Source organism: Cajanus cajan, chromosome 5 (assembly GCF_000230855.2).
Source record: "Cajanus cajan strain Asha chromosome 5, NIPB_CcT2T_4, whole genome shotgun sequence".
Lineage (NCBI taxonomy): Eukaryota > Viridiplantae > Streptophyta > Magnoliopsida > Fabales > Fabaceae > Cajanus > Cajanus cajan.
The window spans coordinates 10,965,258-10,989,052 of NC_138521.1; the positions used below are offsets into that span (position 1 = coordinate 10,965,258).

Genomic DNA, 23,795 nt, shown 5'->3' on the forward strand with positions numbered 1-23,795 from the left:
CACATAATCAAACATTCTAAAAATTAAAATTCAATAGCTTTAAGATTTTGAATAAGATTGCAGTCAGAGAAACCATATCCAAAGCTCCTATTAGTGCTTGTTTAATGTATAACTATTTATTATTATTTCACTCCTACTTTATTTTTCAAGAAACACAATTTAAACACCATTTATTTTATATTTATAAATATTGTGTAATTATCGACTAAATATAAAAAGAATAATTATTTTTTTTATAAATTGTAATTTAAATAAAAATGATTTTAATTTTTTCTTTATAAGCACGTGTCACACGAGTGAGAGGTTGGTCGTATGTGTGTGGCCTCTAGAGGAGCCACGACGACACACAACTCAGTGAGAGGTTGGCACGTACAAAATATTGCAAACCTCTCATTTTTGACACTAATCTATCCATTAATTACTATGAGACCACCGCCACCGCTTGGCACGTGCAATTTCGTGACCTTTTTCCTCTTTGCTACATGAATCCCTTGACCTTAATAGCTATGTCTAGTTTCTAACAGTGACCCCAAGAAAGATCAAGTTTGTGAAATTAAAGTTTATAATATTTAAACTGCTATAAATAATGTGTTCAACTTTAAATGATAGCAATAAACCACCTTGTTTTGAGTTGAGTAATCAATTAGTAGTATCCGCATAATTTATATTCCAAATAGGATGAGATTCTAAGCAACTAGGTTAAGGTTAATGAAGATTACACAACTTGTAAGAAGAATATATTTTTTTTAACACAGGTTAAAATTTATTAAAAAATTATAAAATACATTAAATAAAATTTAAGATTCACCTTTTTTTTAATTATTTTTTTTAATAAAATTTAACTAAAAAGAAATATATTTTATTTTATAATAACAAGTGAAAATATGTTAGAGAATATCACTTTTAGTATTTCTTTGACGTATGATGACATATATAAACAAAATAATATTTTTTAAAGAAAGGCTAAATTATTGTCATAATTACTTAGATAATAAATAAGAAAAATTAAAGGGAAGTTAGATGTAGTTAAAAAGACTAATTTCTCACAACGGAATATAACTTAAGATTCAATTTTTTTATAAAACAAATGCGATCATATTTAATAAAATTATCACTGAAAAAAATACACAACAAAAGTTTAATTAAAGAGAATTAATCTTAAAAATCTTAAGAAACATATGTTAAAAAATTGATTCATAAAAATTATTAACTTATTCTCTATTCAGATTTGCTAGCTGGCGGCGGCAACAACAAAAGAAACAACATCGTGGCAGTACTTTTCACCTCAGACGTGGACAGTCCTATATGTTCCAAATTAATGAAAAAAGAAAAAGAAGTGTTAAATTGTGTCCATAATAATTATAATAAATATCTAACACAAACAACCCAAGCTTTGCTATGAATTGAAGTATTTATTGGTTTTCATTGTGTGTCGTTGGCAAGATATTTTTTCCTGCAAGCAACTTTGTTTGCTTTGAGGTATGCTCTTATCACTTTCATTTTATCCATTAGTTTCTCATCTCTTTTTCTTATGCTTTTATTTTGTTCATTGCTACTGCATGTCATGTTGCTTCACACACACTCTATACTTCATGTTAGCAAAATGGTTCACTCCATCTTTTGTCATCCAACTTGCCAATTATGTTTCTTGTTACGAAAATTTGAATAACTACAACTTTAATACATATATGTTTTTGTCACCCTTTGAAATTTTCAGAGAATAAGGGATATTTAGAGGCCAGGGGTTAAATTAAATATTTGTTAAAGGCAGGTCCTAGGTTTTCACTTTTCATTCATGTTCATAATTTGTCACTTTATGTTGAGGTTTTTGTGTGATGGTACTTATTGTAATCTCATTGATCTGAATGTTCCTCGTGCAGGTCTTTCAAATTGATTGAAGGAACTGCATTTGGATTTGCATGAATTGTACCAGAAGACATGGCTACTGCAAATGGTGGCACCGGAACTGAGGAGCACAAGAGAAAAACCAATGATCATTTTCTTAAGTCAGGGGGACACACAAACATGCCAAGGTCACCTAGATTGTGCACACCTATTAAAAAGGAATGGCCAGAAAATTTGCCAAAGGACAATGTGATTGGTAATGAGGATAATGGTTTGAATAGATATGTTACTTCCTTAGCTGGATCTGGACTTCCTAGTACTAGTTTTTGTTCCACAACAGATTGCGAACACATTGTTGAAGAGTTAACTGCTAGGAACTATAAGAACCAGAATATTGATTTAGTTAGCCACACAAGACATGCTCAGAGGAATCAATTCATGATTGAGTCTAAGTATAATAGCTTGAGTAAAGAAATTGTCCCCAAGGTTGAGGAACAGATGCCGCTCAGATTAAGCAAAGGACTTAAGGGAATTGATTCTGAATTTTGGGGGCTGAAGTCTCTGCCTAGTAAGAGTGTAAATCATGACTCGCTAAAAGTCTCAGCGGATATAGGCAATATAAACAAGGCTATCATCTCAAACAATGCACATCATATTAGCAGTATAGCTCAGAGTACTTCATCTGCATATAACTATCCACAATTGATTGTAAAGCAAACAAGGAAGGGAAAGGGGGTTATTTCCAAGGATGTAGACAAGAGCTTCAGAATTGAAGGAGCACTTGAGAGCAAGGAGGATGAAAAACCTGCTTTTACAGCCAAGTTTCAGTCTGATACACCGCTGAGATCAAATGTTGATGATAATAAGCCCTTATTAGAAGGAACTGTCATGTCTGGTAGCAATGGACTCAACTTAAGAGAGTGGCTGAAGTCTGAAGGTCTTAAAATGAAGAAATCAGGAAGGCTTGGTATATTTAAGCAGATGTTGGAATTGGTTGATTTTGCGCATTCACAAGGACTTGTCTTGTTAGACTTTCAACCATCTTTTTTCACTTTATTGCCTTCAAGTAAGATTAAGTACATTGGTTCATATGGCCATCAAGAGTTAGATGATGAAGTCATGACATGCAATGTGAGTAGGAAAAGACCTCTGAAGCAGAATACCTGTGCTTGCCAAAATTTGAGTACGAAGCAGCAAAAGCTCTCTGAGGAGACAGGATCTTTTAGGAAGCAGCATCACTTCACCTGTATTCATGGTAGCAGGACCACAATGAACCAAACTGACTGTGACTCAAACAGACCCTTGGAATCAAGGAGTAAAGAAAGTATGTGCAAAAACAGTTCTAGTTGTCAATGTACTTGTACTGAAGAAAAGCAGTTTCAGTCAGCAAGCATTCAGTTAGAAGAGAAGTGGTATTGGAGTCCAGAAATGCTCAATGATGGAGTTTGCACATTTTCATCAAATATTTATAGCCTTGGAGTTCTTCTTTTTGAGGTAAGCAAATATTTTTTCCCTCACATTGTTACTTTTCCTAACGTTTTCTCCTGTATTATTTTGTCTTTCTAGCCAGTCAAATTATTTTGTTGGATTTCATTAATGAAACTAACCATAGAGCTTTAATATGCACCATGTTTTTCCTTCTGAATATGTTAATGAAAATTATATGATATTTTGGTTGCTGCAACCTAGCAAGTGATTACTTCCAAGCAAGACATACATTTGACATACCGTTCCAAACCTTTGGAAATGACTTTCAAACTACGAATTATGGAGTTTTAAACTTTCTGGATTAGAGTTGTTAAATATGTTGATCTTTTTTTAACTATTTCAGTTGCTTCTAATCATATTTAAAGATTAACTATTTAAATGTTATTCTTTTTAACATTTAAGTGAATGGTTCTCTCAGTTGCTGTGCAATATTGAGTCACGGGAGGCCCATTCAACTGTGATGATGGATTTATGTTATAGAATCTTACCGCCTAAATTTCTAGCGGAAAATCCAAAGGAAGCTGGGTTTTGTCTTTGGCTTCTGCATCCTGAACCTTCTTCTCGCCCCAATTCCAGGTGACATAATATGCTGCTTTTCTTATGTTTGATGATATCTTTCTGTCTCATTTGATTAAATTTTTTCTTAAGTTGCCTTCTAACAATGTCATCTTTATGTTGGAAAGTCCTGCATCGCTTGTCTCAATTCTTGGAGTGCAGCTTATTTATCTGTTAGACATCTTCACTTAATATCGATTGGTTTTAAGATGGAATCTAACATAGTTTCAAAGTCTATAACCCATTTTCGTAGTTCACCTATTCTAGTAGACATTGCCTAATCTGATAGGCATCTGTGGATGAGGGGGTGTTGGGAAGCCCCACCCACCTGCCTTAATTCTTAGGGTGCAACTCATATATCTGTTAAACTTCACTTAATGTCAATTGATTTTAAAATGGAATTTAATAGTTTAATGGCTCCATGATGGATGATGACAGTAGTGAATACTGATATTGAAGGGAATTTAGGACAGCATTTGGAAAAATTAATGTTTATACCATGCTTTTTCTGGCCATGCATATGATTGGGTGGTGCTAAGTGCTAACTACCCAACTGTATATGTCTGTCTCTATCTAAGGAGCAATGTATGCAGTTGTGCAAAGCAATTTTTAAATTCTGTCTGGTAATCATTAATATAATAATGTTGCTTGATGTTCTAATTGTAGAATGCAGGCTATAGATGATAAAAAGAAGCTACTTAACTTGATTTGATAGCCAGGTGGCTATTGTCCTTATTGATCATAATGCTTGACAAACCAGATAACTAAAAAGGATAAAAAGGAGTGTTCCTAGAATAGCTTTAAGCTTTATAAAAATTTGGTCAAGTATCCACTTGTGTAAATGTGACTTGGAAACAGTGATGATTAGCACATTGTTTGTAGTTTCCTTTTCTAAGGACATGCTATGCTATTCAGTTTTTGGTTGTTGGCATCTCTTTATTTTCCAGATTCCATTCTAGCCCCTTCTGCTAATTAAGTTTGGCCACTAGGACCATGGATCTTCATGTCTCTTTGTAAATGAAAATAACTGTTCAGAAAACAAAACATACTTTCTTTTCTTTCCTTTTAAGATGTTTAAATAATCATATGGCTATAAGAATAATGGTATTTAAGGGGCATCCTGTTTCTTTTATAATTTTATAATCCTCCTTCAATGTACAACAGGATGATTTTGGAATCTGAACTTATATGTGAATCAGAGGAATCAAATTCTGTTGATGATGTTGGAATATCTGATGATGAGGCTGAAACAGATCAATTACTACATTTTCTAATTTCACTCAAAGAAGAAAAGAATAAACAGGCAGCCAAGTTGGAAGAAGAGCTAAATTTCTTGGATGAAGATATTAAGGAGATAGAAAGGAGCTATTCATTGGGGACAGATTCAGTATTTCCTTTGGCACAAACGAACAATCCTGAAGTGAGAGCAAGCAGTTTACATTCTCATGATTCTCTCAGTTCAGACATTAGTAGACCCATTCAAAGGTCATTTGTTGATGAAGAAAGATTTTTGAGTAACATAAATCAGCTAGAGGATTCTTACTTTTCAACAAGATCTCGGGTCCTGCTGAAAGAGGCTTCATCTGTTTCAAGCAATGATAAAAATTTGATGGAAAGTAGACCGAGGTTGCCTCATGTGGAGAATGTTAATAAGGAGCCTAGAAGAATTCAGAGTTCTGTTGGTTGTCTAGGATCCTTCTTTGAAGGTTTATGCAAGTTTGCTCGTTACAGCAAGTTTGAAGAGTGTGGAAGATTAAGAAATAAAGATCTGCTAAGTTCTGCCAATGTAATGTGTGCTTTAAGTTTTGACCGTGATGAGGATTACATTGCAGCAGGAGGAGTTTCAAAGAAAATCAAGATTTTTGACCTCAATGCTATTTCAAGCGATTCTAATGACATCCAGTACCCAGTAGTTGAGATGTCAAATAAATCAAAGCTTAGTTGTGTGTGCTGGAACACTTGCATAAAAAATCATCTGGCATCTACTGACTATGATGGTGTGGTTCAGGTGTGTAATCCTTGCAACATTATTGCTATAGTTAATGAGAGGTTTAAATATGTCTTTTTATCACTGCAAATATCCCGTGTCATCATTTAATGATGACATGATATACATCTTGACATGGAACGTCATGTCACATCAACGAACGTCCAGAGATGGCATATGACATGACATGTTTTGATGCATATCATGTTATCATGAATGATGATAGGTATTACTTTAAAAACTTCTGTAATTTATGAAAGACTAAAACTAACAGTATTTTCAAAGGTATTAAAACTAAAATTTGTCATACTTGCAAGGACTAACAAACATATTAAACCTACATGAGAACCAACCAAATTTCAGTGCTTTTTCTATTGACTACTATTTCTTAGGTTTGATTGACATTAGTAACATAACTTGTACGGATGAATTCAGATGTGGGATGCAGACACAGGTCAGCCATTGTCCCAATACATGGAGCACCAAAAAAGAGCTTGGTCTGTTCACTTTTCTCAGTCTGACCCAAAATTGTTTGCTAGTGGAAGTGATGACTGCTCTGTCAAACTCTGGAATATCAGCGAGGCATGCTTTCTTTTATGCACTTTAAATAGCAAACCATTACTAACACACAGTATATTGGTATTTATACTATTTGATGTTATATAGTAGAATTTTTTCATGTTCTTTTGCCCCTCCCTGGAAAATAAAAAGAACAATAAGAAAGGAATCAAAACTATGTGATAGGAAAGATTCAGTCGTGTATTTTTGCTTCACAGCATGTAATATTTATCACAAAATGCTGTTCATGCAGAAAAATTCTCTGGGAACCATCTGGAACCCTGCCAATATATGCTGTGTTCAGTTCTCTGCTTACTCAACAAATCTTCTATTTTTTGGATCTGCTGATTACAAGATTTATGGTTATGATCTTCGTCATACTAGAATCCCTTGGTGCACATTATCTGGTCATGGAAAAGCTGTTAGCTATGTAAAATTTATAGATGCTGAAGCAGTTGTCTCAGCTTCCACTGACAATTCTTTGAAACTTTGGGACCTGAAGAAAACCAGCTCTTCTGGTTTGTCATCTGATGCTTGTGCCTTAACTTTTAAAGGTCATAGTAATGAAAAGGTAAGGTTGGTTTCTCTACAGATTTTACCTCACTTTGTGTCTAGTTTTGTTTGTTCTAATTTGTTTATTGTTCATCTTTTTCTCCAGAATTTTGTGGGATTATCTGTTTTGGATGGATACATTGCATGCGGTTCAGAATCTAATGAGGTATAGTTTTTATTTTATCATAACCTCGACTTTGTAAAATGGAATATTAGTTTGGTTTCTGCCTCCCTTGAATGCTGATTGTCATGAGGCCTGCAAAATATTTTACATTCTGCACTACATGTGGGCAAAGAAATTAGTTCTTTAATTTTTGGGATTTCTCTCTTTTGGGTCACTCTCTGATTATTTAGGATCCTGATCAAAAAATGGAGTTACACAGACTAATCTAACTTTCTAAAGTTTTAGCATTGTTATTGCTTTTTTTCATTCATATGATTATCCATTCATGCAATTAAGAAAGATAAAACGTTGGTTGTTCATATTTATATCAAGGCTCAAGCTAATGCTATTTGTGCGAGCTTGCTTTTCTTGATTGAATTTTCCAGAAAATGTATGAAAACAATATACTAATTCTAATTCATTTTAAACATTTCAACCTTTCAGGTATACTGTTATCACAAATCACTTCCAGTGCCAATTGCCACTCATAAATTTGAGTCAATTGATCCAATTTCTGGTCATCAAAATGGTGGTGATAATAATGGACAATTTGTTTCAAGTGTTTGCTGGAGAAAGAAATCTAACATGCTTGTTGCTGCCAACTCAGTTGGAATCGTGAAACTGTTGCAGATGGTCTGACAGAAAAGAGAAAATAATTGGCTAACACTGAAACCTGAAAAGCAGTTCATTGCCTGATTCCATCATATTTTGATTTAGTATCCCTGTCAGAAGACTAAGCATGCATTCTATTTGAGATGAACTCTCAGACCAGTTCTTTATTCAGGCTTCAATGATTAGTGGTGAATAAAGTTTAAATGGGGTCTAGATTTGATTGCTTCTGAGGCAAGCATCAACGAGCCCTTATTTTCCATGCTTTAGAAATCCTTTGAAGAAACTGTTTTCTGCAATATGACAAGAGGAGCATTTTTTTCTTAAAATCTGACAAATAAACTCAACAAGATAGCATTTACAAATGTTGGCTTTTGAACTGAAGCACTGGTGAAGCTGGAGCTGCAGGTCTCTTTCAAATATCAATATGACATGCGAGGTTTCCTCTGATGATTCTGATCCATTACTTCTGTATATAGCACACCCTCCAAAGATGAGATACAAACTAATTACCTTGTCTTCTAAATCACTTTTAGTTTATCAGAGAAGTACAGTATATGATCTATGCTTTGCATTTACTTGCAAAAACTAACTGTAGTTTATGTAATGGTTCAAATATTATTGTTACACCTTTTAAAATTGTGCAAAAGTTGCATGTTTATTCTTATTGGCTGCCAACTCTATTTCCATGTCACATAACTTTGTAATCAGTTACCTGAAAAAGAATATCTTTTTATAGATTGGTAAAGAGTGCGATCTTGGGTAGAACTGTCGCTAAAATTTCGTTTGTTTTCTGTTATGTTTGAAAGATTTTTCGAATGTGCAGAAGAATAAAGAATGTTAGAGAAGGCAAATAGTACTTGCACAATGGGATGTTCTTATCACAATTTGGTTCAATAAATAAATAAATTGCAATCTTTTACTATATCCTTGCAATATTACATACACTAGAGAGTATGAGTGTGCTTGATAAATTACTCTAATAATTTATAATATATTTAAACTAGTTTATGAGTTGATTTGATTAAAATAAGTTTGTTTGATATGAGTTTATTTTGGTCATTTATAATTTATTTTTATAAGTTATTTCGTTAATTTATGAAAATAAGTTAATTTATAAGTTATTAGTTTATGTTTTTTTTTATTCTCATTAATTTATTTGATTTTTTTTTTCAACTTAGAAATCATTTTATATTTTTAAATCTCAGTAACTTATTGAAATTTTTTTTTTATTCTTTTTTTTTTTCAATTTAGAAACCCTTTTGTGTAGTTAATTCAGTCTAGTTTGATGTTTTTTAATGGATTTAAAATTTAAAATTAGATGTGACATATTTTAGATTAAATTATATTTTTGGTTCATTTTAGTTTTATTTTGTATTTAGATTAATTTAGTCCTTTTTAATAATGATTTTTTTTTTCAAATTCGTAACACAATTTTAAATTAATTTTTAATTGATTTAAGATATAAAATTTATAATATTAGTATCGTTTATATGATAATTATGAGTAATTGACATTTGAATCTAAAAGGATTATAAACCTAATAAAAATCATATAAAAATATATCTTACTAACAATTATAAAATAGTATAAAATTATTTTTAGAACTTTTTTATTTTATTTTTTATTTTGGACATATTTTTATGTGATTCTCATTATGTTTATAATATTTTTTATTTGAATTTCAGTCACATTTAATAGTTTCCAAATAAGTCAATCTAATAAGTTTCAAGTTTTGAATTAGTAAAAAAAAATATCAAAATCATGTCTTAAAATTAAAAATAATCATTATTTTAAAATAGTCAAATCAACCTAAATTTAGGAAATAAAGGATTAAAATAAATATTTTAAAAAATAAAAGACCATAATAAATAAAAAAAATAAGATAAATAAAATATTTTAAAGATGAGTTCCAAATACATTTCATGTCATCCTTATTTGATTTAGGATCTTATATATTTTAATAAATATATGTTCTTGAACAATTATATATTACTAATATAATTTTTTTATTTAGTAGATAATATTTTATATGACATGATGTTATGTTTATAATAATATTATAATTAATTTTAAATATATTTTTAAAATATTTTAAATTCAAGTTTTATATTTTTTCTGTTCTATGATTTAATATATAATATTAAAATTGATGTATGATGTTAAAAGATCAAATTATTTTAGTATAAACTATTAGTGTTAGCGTATCAATGAAAGTAGGGATAGTATTACAAAATTTTAATTTTAAACTTTATTATTGTAATTATAATTTCTCTTACAAATAAAAAAAATCTTATTTCATATTTTCGAATGTCAACCGGATTCAAAATTTAATGAAATAACCTATAAAAACTCCTGAACATAAATCCATCGCAACAAGTCTCATCCGTAACACAACTATATGGAAAAAAAAATATATATTTTCTCTTGGATTAGTTAGACTACTTATTTTTGTCAGTTTATTTTTGTAGCCTCAATAATCATGATGTTAGGAGTTATTTTGTTGATGTTTATCTAAAGAAATATTTTATATCAAAAGAAAGATTATAATTTATTATTTTTATCAAGTTATTTTATACAATTTTACAGTAGTGAGAAATTGTCTCTTTAGAACCTAATATTTCACAAATTTGCTTTTAATTATTATTCAAAAGGTTTATCTATATGTGTATTTTATAAACTATTACTTTTAATGATTTTCTCTTCAAACAAAAAAACTTAACTTTTAATTCAATGAAATCTATATGTATATATGATTTCATTCAACAAAATTTACATTTGTTATAATTTATTGATTGTTATTAAATACAACTTGCGAATCTAATAGCACGATGAGATTATTTTGGCAACTTATATTTTATAAAGATATATTTTTTATCATATGAGTATAATTTAATTTTATTCATAGATTTTTATTTATAAAGAAAAAATTGTGATAAAAAAATAAATATTAATATTATATTTTGAAGACAAGAAACAAATCTTAAAATAATAAAATAAATTAAATCTAAATATATAAAATATAAATAAAAAAGTTCATATCAAAATTAATTTATTCTTAGGAAGATATTTAACCATATTCCCGATGCGTACGTAAAAGATGAGTGTTGTCTCTAAAATAAAATAAAGCTGCAGAAACTTAGCATAATGCACCATTACCTAACACTTTGTTTGATTGGATTAAAAAAAAAAAGTGGACTTAAAGGATTGTGGACTGAAGGAAAACACGATAGTGTGTAATCTTTTCACTGTCTAGATATCCTAAACACGTGAATAAAATAGATTTCGTTTGTGGAGCGAAGGAAAACACGTTAGTAAAAAATGTGGTTTGTGGACCGAAGAGAAACACGATAGTAGACAACCTTTTCACTGTTTTACATACTATATTAAACTAAGTCACTGCGATGTCCAAAAAGAAAAGCATAATAGAATTTCTGGTGGGAGTTGCTTATCATGCTATATCAATTTTTTTTTTTATTTTTTAAAGTAATGAAGTTTTTACAAGTAATTTTATTAAAATTTAAATAATTTATAAATAATAAAAAAGAGTTGATGGGATATGATGTAATACAAGAGATTACTTATAAATAATTTCACTGCAGATGCAGATGCTCTAAGTTATTGTTTGCTTATTTTTATAATATTATTTATTTATTCACTTATACTCTTAAATGTCATAATCAAAAGTCACCTTTGTCACTTAATTAAACTACGGATGATTTAAATTTAAATTTTAGATATAAAATAAATTATATTCTCTATTGACAAACCACATTGAAGATCAGTAATCAATTAAAAAATATTTAGGTAAAAATAATTTTTTTTTGTCTTTTATATTATTTATTAATGTTAATTTAGTCTATTTTAATTAATTAAATCAATTTAGTCTTACATATTTAAAATATATATCAATGTTTGATTTTTCGTTTAAATATTTAATAGATATGACACGTGTTATGTTATATGTCATGTCACGTGTCATGATGTCTAGTCATGTGGCATGATAACATGAAACGTGTCCTATCTGTTAAGTATTTAAACGAAAAATACGGAAAATCAAACACTGAAATATATTTTAAAAGAGTTAATCACCTATATACCACCAGTATAAAATTTTTTACAGTAGCAACTAATTATATTTTTTACTTGTGTCATGTCATTATAAATACATTTATTTTTAATAGTGACATGACACAATTAAAAAATATAATTGGTTACCGGTATAAAAAAAATTTACACTGATAATATATAAGTGATTGACTTTTTTAAAAATGTAGGAAGAAAACTATATTTTTGTAAAAAAATAATTATAATTATTTTGAATTATATATTATATAAATAATTTGGAGAAATAGTGTAATGATTAATGTGTCCTTTATTGTGTTTAGGATATAAATGAAGGTGTTCCCTGAAACCGAAAGTAGGAGATAGATTGAGAATGTTGCTAAGTTCATCAACAATAGTGAGTATAAATAGAAGCAGTAACAGAAAGATACTGCACCAACCCAACAGCAACAGCAATAGCAATATCTTCACACTCTTACTTCACATATACCCCGTGGCTGTCGCCGTCGCCGTCGCCTCCGCCCTACTCCTCCTTGCCGCCTTCGCCTATTGCCTCCGCCGACGCAAGACCGTCCGCCGCCACACGCCGGAGCTCCACCCGCTGCTGCTGCCGCCACAAGAGCAACAACAGAAGTTCTGGTCACCGTGAGCCTCCTTATAAATTTTACTTTATCATTTTCTTTTACCCCCTTTTACAGTAAAGATAGAGACTTTAAAAAAGAATTCTTACTTGCTTTTTAATTTTTAAGAGTGGAAGACAGCAATCGCATCTAATTTTATCCTCCATCCAAAAACATTACGAAGAAAAATATTTTTTTAATATAATATATAAAAATATACTTATTTATGTTATTCAGTTTATAATTATATAAATAATTAAATATGTTTTAAGTTTAAATAAAATTAATAAATTTCGATTTTAGTTTTTGTAAAATTTTTCTTTATTTTTTATTTTATAAAATTAAAATTATTATTTTTAATTTTTATTTTATGTGATTATTTTTTAACTATTTTTTTTATTAAAAAATTAAGTTATCATTAAGTATTATTTATAATTATTATTAATATTATATTAATATTTAACATCTAGGTTATAAATTTTTAAAGTAAATATTATTTATATATCTTAAAACAATTATTAAATACTAAAAATAGTTAATTTAAATTTTAAAGGAATAAATTTTTTTTTACAGAAATTAAAATCAAAATTTAATATTTTATAAAAATAAAAAATAATATTTATAAATTTTGAAAAGATGAAAAATAAAAAAAAAAATAAGAAAGACCAAAATCAAAATCATCACTTTTACATAGGTTAAAAACATATTTAAATCTAATATAAATAAATTTTTAAAATATTTATTCCATAAAAAAAAAACAACAAATTACCCCTTTGTTAGGATTATGTTTTATGAGTAACGAAGCATTCAACTGTGTTCGTTTGTCAAAAATTTTAAATAAAATGTTTTTAATTTATTATTTTAAAGTTTTAAATACTCGAAGAATTTTTCGTCAAAAACTTCGAAGGATATATGATTTCTGATGTTTTATACTTGTGTTACATAATATATTTATATAGAGGAGGTTATATATTTAACAGATTATTTTGTACATATAATATAACTTTATAATAATTAAATATTTTTTTTAGGTTAAGCCAATATATTTATCTCCTATATTTTGCTATTTTTATCGAAATATTTATACATATAATTGTAATATATTATTTATTTTGTAGTTAATGCTTACGATTCTATTTTTAAAAATTATTCAAAATGCCTTTCAACTAATTTACTATATATGTGAATTTTATAAAAAAAAAATTTATGAGACTTGGTTTGAATTTCAACATTCCTCTAATCTTAATAAAACCAAATTTCTAATTTTTCACTTCTTTTCTCCTCGACTTCTCTGCCCTCCCGGCCTTTTAAAATTCCTCACTTTGGAAACCAAACACACGTAAATTATACTAACCCATGTTTAATTAGATTATGCACATTTTATAGGCAACCTTCTTGATGCTTAATATTTTTTAAATAATTAAAGGAGTAATGTATAAAAATTTGACTTTATTTTTAAATAATTAATACTTTAACTTATTAGACTACATAATCATTTTTTATTATAAATTTAAAATATAATTTATAAATTTAAATAATAATTATTTATTATAAATTATATTTTAAATTTATAATAAATGATTATTATGTATTCTAATAAGTTAAAGTATTAATCATTTCAAAAATACAAAGCATAATCTAGTTCTATATTATATATAAAGGATGTCTTGTTATTACTTTTCATAATTTTTAGACACACATATATAATATATATATATATATATATTATTTATTTATTTATTATTATTATATTAAATTTTTTCTACCTTCATATTTTTTTGAGTAAAATAGAAAAAAAATGTATATAAAAAATTAGTTATTGTTCACTTTATCAATAATAATTATCATTCTATTTTGTTATTATTTTTATTTAATATTATTTTATTTTTTAAAAAATTATACATTATCTTATTTGATCTACATGTTATAATTTTTATTATTTTTATTTTATATTTTATATTAATTTTAGAATTCTTTCATTTATGATAATTATTCTAATTTTTATATATTAATTAAATATTAAATGGTTACTATAAGAGTAGAAAATATAGAAATACTGCGTGTAGTTTTATAAAATCTTAGTATAATTTATTCATTAAAATATTTATTTAAAAAATGATTTTGTTTTTCTGGTAAAGACTACTAATATTTTTTTTTATTGAGTTTAAGATTATATTGGAATAATTACATGTCACTTTTTATTTTTATAAAGATAAATCAAATTATGAATATGGTACAATGATAACAATTTAATATATATATATATATATATATATATATATATATATTAAAATATACTTAAAATATGAATAATTTAATTATCTTTTTAATTATTGTTTAATTTTAACAAAATTTAACATGCACATTTACAATAATATAAAGTTGTAATTCAATTGTTGGATTGACAAAATTTATTTTTTTATATAAAATTATTCAACAATGTTATAAGTTAAAGTTACATTTAAGTAATTTGATTCATCCATATATATATATAATTAATGTATGTGTATTTAGACGAAGATTTATAAAATTGGTTTTTCAGTTAAATGGTTTATGTTTAAATGTGTTTATCTGAAAGTAAGTTTGTTGTAAAACTTAAGAATAATATTTTTAATGTAACTACAAACTACTTTTTACACTTTTAATTAAACCAAATTTTTTGGCAAAATCAATTTTACTTAACAATGTCAAACATTTATATTTTTGTAAAATCAAGTTTGACCGTTGTTAAAATTAATTTTAAATGTTTTAACTGTAAAATCAAACACACCATATCTTTCTTTATAGAAAATTTTTGTTTTAAACAAATACTAAATGTACGAACCTCTTCAGGCAAGAATTCAAAATTTGGTTTGTCAAATTATGAGACTGGCCTTTTTGCGAATGAATCTGGGCGTTGGTCTTAAAAATATATTTATAATTCTATATCTACAAAATAAAAAAGAAATTATAAGGTTAAATAGATTCTATGAGAATAGTTATATGACACGAAAGTGTTTTTTTTATTATAAAAATTATCTAATTTTAGTTATTTATTTATGAAAATAAAGATTACATACGAGACATTTCCATGAATGAGAGATTAAAAGGAGGGATTTACATAAACGAAAAACAAACATTACCTTGATTTTTAAAGCCTAAAACATATTTAATTCTAAAATTTATATAAAAATTCACATTCACAAACCAGATAATTAAAATGTATTTTGTTTAATTTAGGATTAATGTATTTTGTTTTACCATGCATCTCCAATTTAGGATTAATGTATTTTGTTTTAGGATTAATGCATTTTGTTTTACCATGCATCTCCAATTTATTCATAATCCTTGACAAACCAGATAATTAAAATGGAGAAAAGGATAAAAGGAGTGTTTATAGAATAGCTTTGGACTCCATAAAAACTTGGTCAAGTATCCATTTATGTGATTAGGAGACCAAAAAAAAAAAAATAGTTACAATAGCATAAGTACTTTTGGTGTTGGTCACCGATCAACATTAGTGTTTCACTTCGATAATAAGTGTAAATGCATATTACCAATGTTTGTATTGAATGATTTAAGAAATTATTTGGACTTTGAAATACAATTTAGAAATGTTTTTGAGAGTTTCTCTGTAAAAAATAAAGAATTATTTCTGGTAGAGAAGTTCATAAAAATACTTCTAAGCTTGTATTCAAACTTACTCTAAATATAAATGCATATTATTGAAGTCTAACTTTAATTCTTATCAGAGAATATCAGCAACTGTAACTATGGTAAGGTACTTCAATTTTTTTCAAACAGATAGTTGATTAATGCATTGTGTTTAGTTTCCTTTGTTAAGTACATGCTATTAAGGTGCTAATCATTTTTTTTGTTTTTGCCGCGTCTATATTTTCCAGATTCCATTCTAGTACCTTATACTAATATTTTTTTCCATTGGCACCTTGAAACTTCTTGGCCATTTGTAAATGAAATTTCTTCTCTTTCCTTACTATGTTCAAATAATTATATGGCTAAAAGAATGTTGATATAATGTTGAAGAGGTATCCATTTCTTCTGTAATTTTGTAATTCTCCTTTTATGTGTAACAGGGTGATTTTAGAATCTGAATTTATACATGAACCAGAGGAATCAAATTCTGCAGATGATGTTGGAGTATCTGATAATGAGGCTGAAACAGAGATTTTACTACATTTTCTGGTTTCACTCAGAGAAGAAAAGAAGAAACAGGCAGCCAAGTTGGAAGAAGTTCTAAATTTCTTGAATGAAGATATTATGGAGGTAGAAAGAAGTTATCCATTTGAGACAGATTTAGCATTTCCTTTGGCACAAATGAACAGTACTGAAGTAGGAAGCAACGACCTACATTTGCAAGATTCTTCCACTACAGACATTACTAGGTCCATTCAAAGGTTATTTATTGATGAAGAAAGATTTATGAGTAACATAAATCAGCTAGAGAATGCTTACTTTTCCGCGAGATTCCAAGTCCTGCCAAAAGAGGCTTCATCTGTTTCAAGCAATGGTGAAAATGTGATGGAAAATAGATGGAGGTTGCCCCATGTGGAGAATGTTAATAAGGAACCTAGAAGAATTCAGAGTTCTGTTGATTGTCTAACATCCTTCTGTGAAGGTTTATGCAAGTTTGCTCGTTACAGCAACCTTGAAGAGTGTGGCAGATTAAGAAATAGTGATCCGTTTATTAGTTCTTCCAATTTGATAAGTTCTTTAAGCTTTGACCCTGATGAGGATTACATTGCAGCAGCAGGAACGTCTAAGAAAATCAAGATTTTTGATCTCGGTGATATTTCAACCAATTCTATTGACATCCAGTACCCAGTAGTTGAGATGTCAAGTAAATCAAAGCTTAGTTGTGTGTGCTGGAACAATTACATAAGAAATCATCTGGCATCTACTAACTATGATGGTGTGGTTCAGGTGTGTAATCTTTGACAAACTCTCCTTATTATCGACCGAAATTTATATGAAATCATAAATTTTTTGAGTGGGTCCTGCATCTCGTTGAATGAGTCTATCTTGATTTTGTTGTTGAGCTTTCAACCAATCTAGTAAAATATTAGAAAGTGTGTCGCTAGTATTTCTCATATTGTAACCGATGAAAACCAATATTAGCCATGTCCTTTTATTCATACTGACTAAGCTTTCATTGTTTTTGCTATTTTGACTAATTTTTTTAGGTTTCATTGACATTTGACCCTACTAATATAAAATGTATGGATGAATTCAGATGTGGGATGTAAGCACTGGTCATCCATTATCTCAATACACGGAGCACCAAAAGAGAGCTTGGTCTGTTCATTTTTCTCCCTCAGATCCAAAAATGTTTGCTAGTGGAAGTGATGATTGCTCTGTCAAACTGTGGAATATCAGCGAGGCGAGCTATCTTTTAAGCATTTTAATACTAAATGATTACTAATACAATATATTGGTTTGTATGGTAGAATATTTTTCATGCTCTTTTGGCCTTTCCATGGATTAAAAAAGAATAATATGAAAAGAAACACAACTATGTCATATAAAAGACAGTTGAATTCTTTTGCTTCACAGCATGTGATAATTGTCTTGAATGCTGTTGTTCTTGCAGAGAAATTCTGTGGAAACCATCAAGATGCTTGCCAATATATGCTGTGTTCAGTTCTTTGATTCATCAACAAATCTTTTGTTTTTTGGATCAGCTGATCACAGGGTTTATGGTTATGATATTCGTCACACTAGAATCCCTTGGTGCACATTAGCTGGTCATGGCAAAGCTGTTAGCTATGTAAAAATTATAGATGCTGAATCAGTTGTCTCTGCTTCCACTGACAACTCTCTGAAGCTTTGGGACCTCAAGAAAACCAGCTCTTCTGGTCTGTCAAATGATGCTTGTGTTTTAACCTTTAATGGTCATAGAAATAAAAAGGTTGGTTGAAAAGCTCATTTTACCTTACTTTTTGTCTTCTTTTGTTTTTTCTAATTTGTTTATTGTTCTTCCTCTTCTCCAGAATTTCGTGGGATTATCTGTTTCGGATGGATACATTGCATGTGGTTCAGAATCTAATGAGGTATGGTTTCTTATTTTTTCATAACCTTGACTTTGTACATGGAAAATATTAATCTGAGTTCTGCTTCCCTTGAGTGCTGATTCTCATGGGGCCTGCAACTTTTTTTGCATTCTGCATTACATGTTAGAAAAGAATATAGTTCTTTTATATTTTGGGATTTTTTGTATTTGGTTACTCTATATGATTATTTAGAAGCCTAATCGTAGAGTAGAGTTACTTAAAGACTGATTTCAGTTAGCATTGTAATTGCTTTCATCATTCATATGATTTGATGTGCTTTTGTTCATCTATAAATGGTCTTAAGAATATCCCATAACAAGATACTAATTCTAATTCATTTTAAACATTTCTACCTTTCAGGTGTACTGTTATCACAAATCACTGCCAGTGCCAATTGCTACTCATAAATTTGAGTCAGTTGATCCCATTTCTGCTGATCAAAATAGTGGTGATAATCATGGACAATTTGTTTCAAGTGTATGCTGGAGAAACAAATCTAACATGCTTGTTGCTGCCAACTCAGTTGGAATTGTGAAACTATTGCAGATGGTCTGACAGAAAAGAGAAAATATTTGATTAACACTGAAATCTGAAAAGAAGTTCATTTCCTGACTCCATAATATTTTTAGTAAGCATTTTATTTGAGACGAACTCTCAGACCAGTTCTTTATCGGGGAGTAAAGCTTAAATGAGGTCAAGATTTGGCATTGCTTCTGAGGCAAACATCAATGTGTCTTTTTTTTCCATGCTTAGGTAATCCTTGCAGGATCCCGTATTCTACAATATGACACAATAAAAATAAACTGAACAAGAAATGTATATAGCATGTACAAATGTACGCTTTTGAACCGAGGCCTGGTGAAGCAGGAGCATGTAAATCTCTTCCAAATATCAGTATCTCACGTGACTAGAGGATGTACAACAATTCACAAATCAACAAGCTGGGGGGACCAGACAGACCTGAAAGTTTGATTGAACTTGAAACTTGGACAAATTTGTATTTTTACAGCATAACTTCCTGTACATCATCCAGGCTCCTGAGACTGCAGTCTGTTAAGCAAGTGAGGGACATATTACTAAAGCCGATCTGGATGCAGCGCAGAGATACATACTAATTATCTTAACTTTTCCAAATCACTTATAGTTTATCAGAAAAGTATAGGATATGATCTATGCTTTCCATTTACTTGCAAGTACTAACTGTAGTTGGTATAATGGTTCAAATACTATTGTTTAGATTTTATTTAAGAAAAATTGTGCAAAAGTTGCATGTTTAGTCTTATTGGCTGCCAAGTGCCAACTCTATCTCTGTCACAGAGCATTGTTATGCGATCTTAGGTAGAACAACTGAAACATTTTTGCTATTGTTTTTTATTTTTCTGTATGTTTGAAAGATTTTTCCTGTGCCATAGTGTTGGATTTGATACTCCGGGTTCTATTTCCCCCAGTTACTAAGGATAAGGAAATGTTGGAATAAAAGTTTTGATGCATTAATGACACTTTTAGCTGCTGTGGCATGAATACAAGGAATCAGTCACAGTACTTTTTGCCGTTCCTATCCTTTTTTCACAAACTACTCATGTCTAGAATACCTTAGTTTAAACTACTTAAAGTTAATTATGTGTATCCATCCTTGCAAATGAGAAGAGTCTTGAGTTTATAAGCTATCTGCGTGGTGTCTGAAGTCAGACTAAAAAGCCAGGTTTTATCTTGAAAATCTGGTGAGGGTGTATTGTGATCTAAGAAAGCTCAGAGTCTGAGACATGACCAGAAGATACTCTTCTTATTGCCCTTGGACTTGATATTATGCGGTTATCTGAATTAAGCCTCAGACTTCGTGCACGAGGGGACATTTGTGGAGGTCTGGCTGATTTCCCTTTCGGTGTACCTGCTTTGAAAAAACACATGAAGATGTCAACTAACAATTAGAAGTTACATAAAAGTGAATTTCACTAAATAGGAAGTAGGATTCACATCATTTAGGTGTGTTTTATTCTCTTTCCACTTATTGGTTTTAAAAACTGCTTTCTATAACAATTTCACACTAAACAATTGAGAGATGTTTTGTCCTCTTTTTTTTTTTTTTTTTTTCTAATCATCTAATTTAACATCTCCCTCAAGTTCATACTTCGCTTTGTGTGTTGCACATCTCTACCAACTGTGTGAGCAACCTTGATTAGTTGCATTTTAAAAGCTAAAATTAAACCCAGCCTTAATATAATTCACTTGTATTTAAGCCTATTAATAAATTTTATTGAAAAGTGCGCGTTGGAGGTATTTCACTTTAAAAATTTCAATTTGTGTATGCATTACCTTGTTCAATAATGTTAATGTAAAAAAAAAAAAAAATGGTGAAATGAGGACATAGTGTGTAATCAAGTAATGACAGTTCGTGGAAGTGCTCTTTTTGGGTTTGCAAGTTCCTTGTAAACCTATATGCCATTTCAGATACCACAGGTCGTACTTGTTCTGACTTGAAAATTCTCTCAAACAATATCAACAAGGTGTTAGAAATAATACTCTTTTATGATATTGAAAATGAGACATGATGGTTAATTGCTTTTTTCATTAATCAATGATGGAAGCATGGGATGCAAAAAATTGTGATGGCTAAAATACTGTAATTTCACTAGTTTCTTCCTAGCAAGCATTTTGTATACTTAGCTCGCAGGAGTTTTCAACTAGATATTTTGATTGATGAAATAATAGACGAAAACATTTTGATGGAGAAAAAGAAACTCACAAATTTGCCATAATTTCATTTCTATAATTCAAACATTAGCTTCTTAAGAATCATAAACTGCTGTAATTTAGAATTGCATGGATACTAATTACAAGAGCAAAAAGTTCAGAAGGTTACTCGGTTGTTTGGTGAATTTCAAATCAAGAGATTTTCTGGTCAATGTAATTTTCCTGTTCATGATACTGTCATGTCCAAGCAAAGACTTCCTTTCATTTGTGGAAGGAAATGGCTCATCCCCAGAAGTAACAAGTTCATCACCACATGCTGAAGTCTCACTTCCAGACTCGGAGTTATCCTTAAGGCATGTACTTATCTTTTCCCTTTCTATAACTTGATAGGCAAACATTTGAAATGGAATTATTGACACTGGTGATGATTCAGAACTTCCCCAAGAAGGAAACTTCCTCAGAAGCACTGCCTCTATATCACAATAATCTACTGGTGGCACTGGTTGTTCTGGATGATTAATGTAACCAGGATTCATTGCAAGAAACCTTTTTATATAACGAAGAACTCTACATATGGTGGAGAAAGTTGGACGTTGATTGGGATCAATATGCCAACATCTCTTTGTCAAGTTAATAACATACTTTGGTGAATTCAGTGGGAAAAGTGGCCTCTCTCCTGCCCTTATGTTTCTGCTCATTTTCTCCCCTTGGAGATGACTATCCTCAAAAGGGACTTTGCCAGTTAGAAGCTCAAAGCAAACCATTCCAAAACTGTACACATCAGATTTCTCTGTGTACTTGGAGTTGGAGTTTGCTGCACCCCCTGATTGTTCTTGCTCTTCAAGCACTTCAGGAGAGTACCATATGAAAGGGAGAGTTCCATTCTGATTTGTGTTTGTGTTGGTGTTTGTGTTCCCTCTTTGGTTCAAGTCCTTAACAGAAGATAGGCCAAACCCAGATACCTTGGCATGCAAGTAACCTTCTGGGGATGTACCTCTAGACTTAACAAGAATGTTTGAAGGGTTTAGTTCTCCATGATATACTTTCTTTGAATGCATATACTCCATTCCCCTGGCAATCTGAAGCATAATATCAACTGCCACATGAAGCAAGAACGGTATTCGCCTCCGTGGACCATGAATCTCTTTGATGTGTGTGGAAAGGGTTTTGCTCATCAGTTCCATCAACAAAAAGCACTCCTTCTTCTCCTCATCAGTGAAACCACAAAGGTAGTCCATTATATTTGGATGTGAAAGAGACAAAAGTTCTCTGATCTCAGGTACCAAAGCCTCAATATCCCCAGAAAAATGTCTTATCACAAAGCTTTCACCTAACCATGAAATCTCCTTGTACTGGCTCATATTCCCCATTCTTCTCCTCACCTGGTAGTCCTTGGATCCAATCAATATTGAGCTTGGGAGGAGCCTCTCTTCCAATGATTCTGATCTTTCCAAAATCCTCAAGAGGAAATCTATCAATTTCTTCTCGTGCTTTGTTATACCTGCCACTTTCTTTTCATGAATTTTGTTGTAAAGGAACCATCTATCTTCCTTCCAAACTGTGTCATACCGGTTGCATAAGTCCTGAGTGATGAGATACTGCTTCCCAAATTTCCACTGGAAAAGTTTCATGTCTCTATATTCTTTCCTGTACTTGTTGGAGTTTATAAGCCTCTTCCTTTGCATCTCATCCTGATCCCACCCTGATGTTTCTCCTGCAGACTCTATGGCTTCAATCACAACAGGCATGCAACAAAGCAAGTTATGTATATGAAACTCAACACAGTCTCTATTGTGGCACATGGTAATGGCCTTAGCCCACCAATCTTTTGTTTCCATGCAATGCCTAACGTAGGATTCTCCTTCTTTAAAAATCCTATGGATCTCTCTCAAGGGCTGTTCAAGAACCTTCCACTTCCCAGTCTTCTCTTCAAATTTCAGGTTTTGTATAATCTCATCTGCAATACACTCATATGCAAAGTTGAACACATCAAACATCAAACAACATTGCCTCTGATTGATTTGAATGCTGTCCCGGAATACCATCACAGATTTCAAACTCCCTAGTGCCTCACCAATCTGTCTAAATTGTTCCATGACTCTTGAAAAAAACAATGCCTGTAAAAAAATGATGATTAAGTATGAATATTATTCATTCACAATGCAAACCAGTGTAATTCATCAATGTGTTTAGATGCAAACCTAGATAAGAATGGTGGTGACCAATCATAAAATGAGGAGCAAAGAAGGAGATTGAGATCAAGCTCCTTCTTGTGTAAAGGTGATGCAGATTGAAGCACTTTCAATATGGTACAAAACTAACGTGGAATTCCTTCTTTCCAAGATGTGATGAGAAAAAGAATAGGAAGAAAAATGAGTTATGGGTTGGTTTCCTATGCAAGAGAATCAAACAATCTTGGCATAGGAATGAAAAGTGTAAGAATGTAAGAAACTAACAAAAAATTAAAATGAAAATGAAATACAAAAAATGGGATTTAGTAAAATGTTTAACTTGGTAATATTAACAAAGACCAATAACAATTTTTACGGAATGTTGTTGAGTGTGAGTTTTGTTACAAGATTAGAATGTCATTGAGCTTGAGCTTGACCACCCAA

General features: G+C 30.2%; 3 protein-coding genes across 5 annotated transcripts; 2 read left to right on the forward strand and 1 right to left on the reverse strand.

Moving 5' to 3' along the window:
- Positions 1 to 1,362: 1,362 nt before the first annotated feature.
- On the forward strand, positions 1,363 to 8,424 carry LOC109807829 (protein SUPPRESSOR OF PHYA-105 1). Of its 2 annotated transcripts, none has more exons than XM_083074923.1 (8): positions 1,363 to 1,479; positions 1,881 to 3,339; positions 3,752 to 3,909; positions 5,053 to 5,896; positions 6,311 to 6,457; positions 6,687 to 7,004; positions 7,092 to 7,151; positions 7,593 to 8,424. In XM_083074923.1, the coding sequence occupies exons 2-8, from the start codon at positions 1,939 to 1,941 to the stop codon at positions 7,785 to 7,787; spliced, it is 3,123 nt and encodes a 1,040-aa protein (XP_082931049.1). In that variant the 5' UTR covers positions 1,363 to 1,479; positions 1,881 to 1,938; the 3' UTR covers positions 7,788 to 8,424. The 2 variants fall into 2 exon arrangements, with proteins under 2 accessions (XP_082931049.1, XP_082931050.1); XM_083074924.1 differs by lacking the exon at positions 1,363 to 1,479 and adding an exon at positions 1,512 to 1,767.
- Positions 8,425 to 12,155: 3,731 nt separating this feature from the next.
- LOC109808755 (protein SUPPRESSOR OF PHYA-105 1) lies at positions 12,156 to 19,979 on the forward strand. Its single transcript, XM_020371877.3, has 6 exons — positions 12,156 to 12,467; positions 16,516 to 17,362; positions 17,673 to 17,819; positions 18,030 to 18,347; positions 18,430 to 18,489; positions 18,850 to 19,979. Exons 1-6 carry the CDS (start codon positions 12,196 to 12,198, stop codon positions 19,042 to 19,044), a joined length of 1,839 nt encoding a protein of 612 aa, XP_020227466.1. The 5' UTR covers positions 12,156 to 12,195; the 3' UTR covers positions 19,045 to 19,979.
- On the reverse strand, positions 19,179 to 23,509 carry LOC109808754 (uncharacterized). Of its 2 annotated transcripts, XM_083074925.1 has the most exons (4): positions 23,382 to 23,509; positions 21,350 to 23,297; positions 20,258 to 20,377; positions 19,179 to 19,539 (listed from the first exon to the last, which is right to left on the reverse strand). In XM_083074925.1, exons 2-4 carry the CDS (start codon positions 23,274 to 23,276, stop codon positions 19,493 to 19,495), a joined length of 2,094 nt encoding a protein of 697 aa, XP_082931051.1. In that variant the 5' UTR covers positions 23,277 to 23,297; positions 23,382 to 23,509; the 3' UTR covers positions 19,179 to 19,492. The 2 variants fall into 2 exon arrangements, with proteins under 2 accessions (XP_082931051.1, XP_029129218.1); XM_029273385.2 differs by lacking the exon at positions 19,179 to 19,539 and having other exon boundaries at positions 20,229 to 20,377.
- Positions 23,510 to 23,795: the final 286 nt, after the last annotated feature.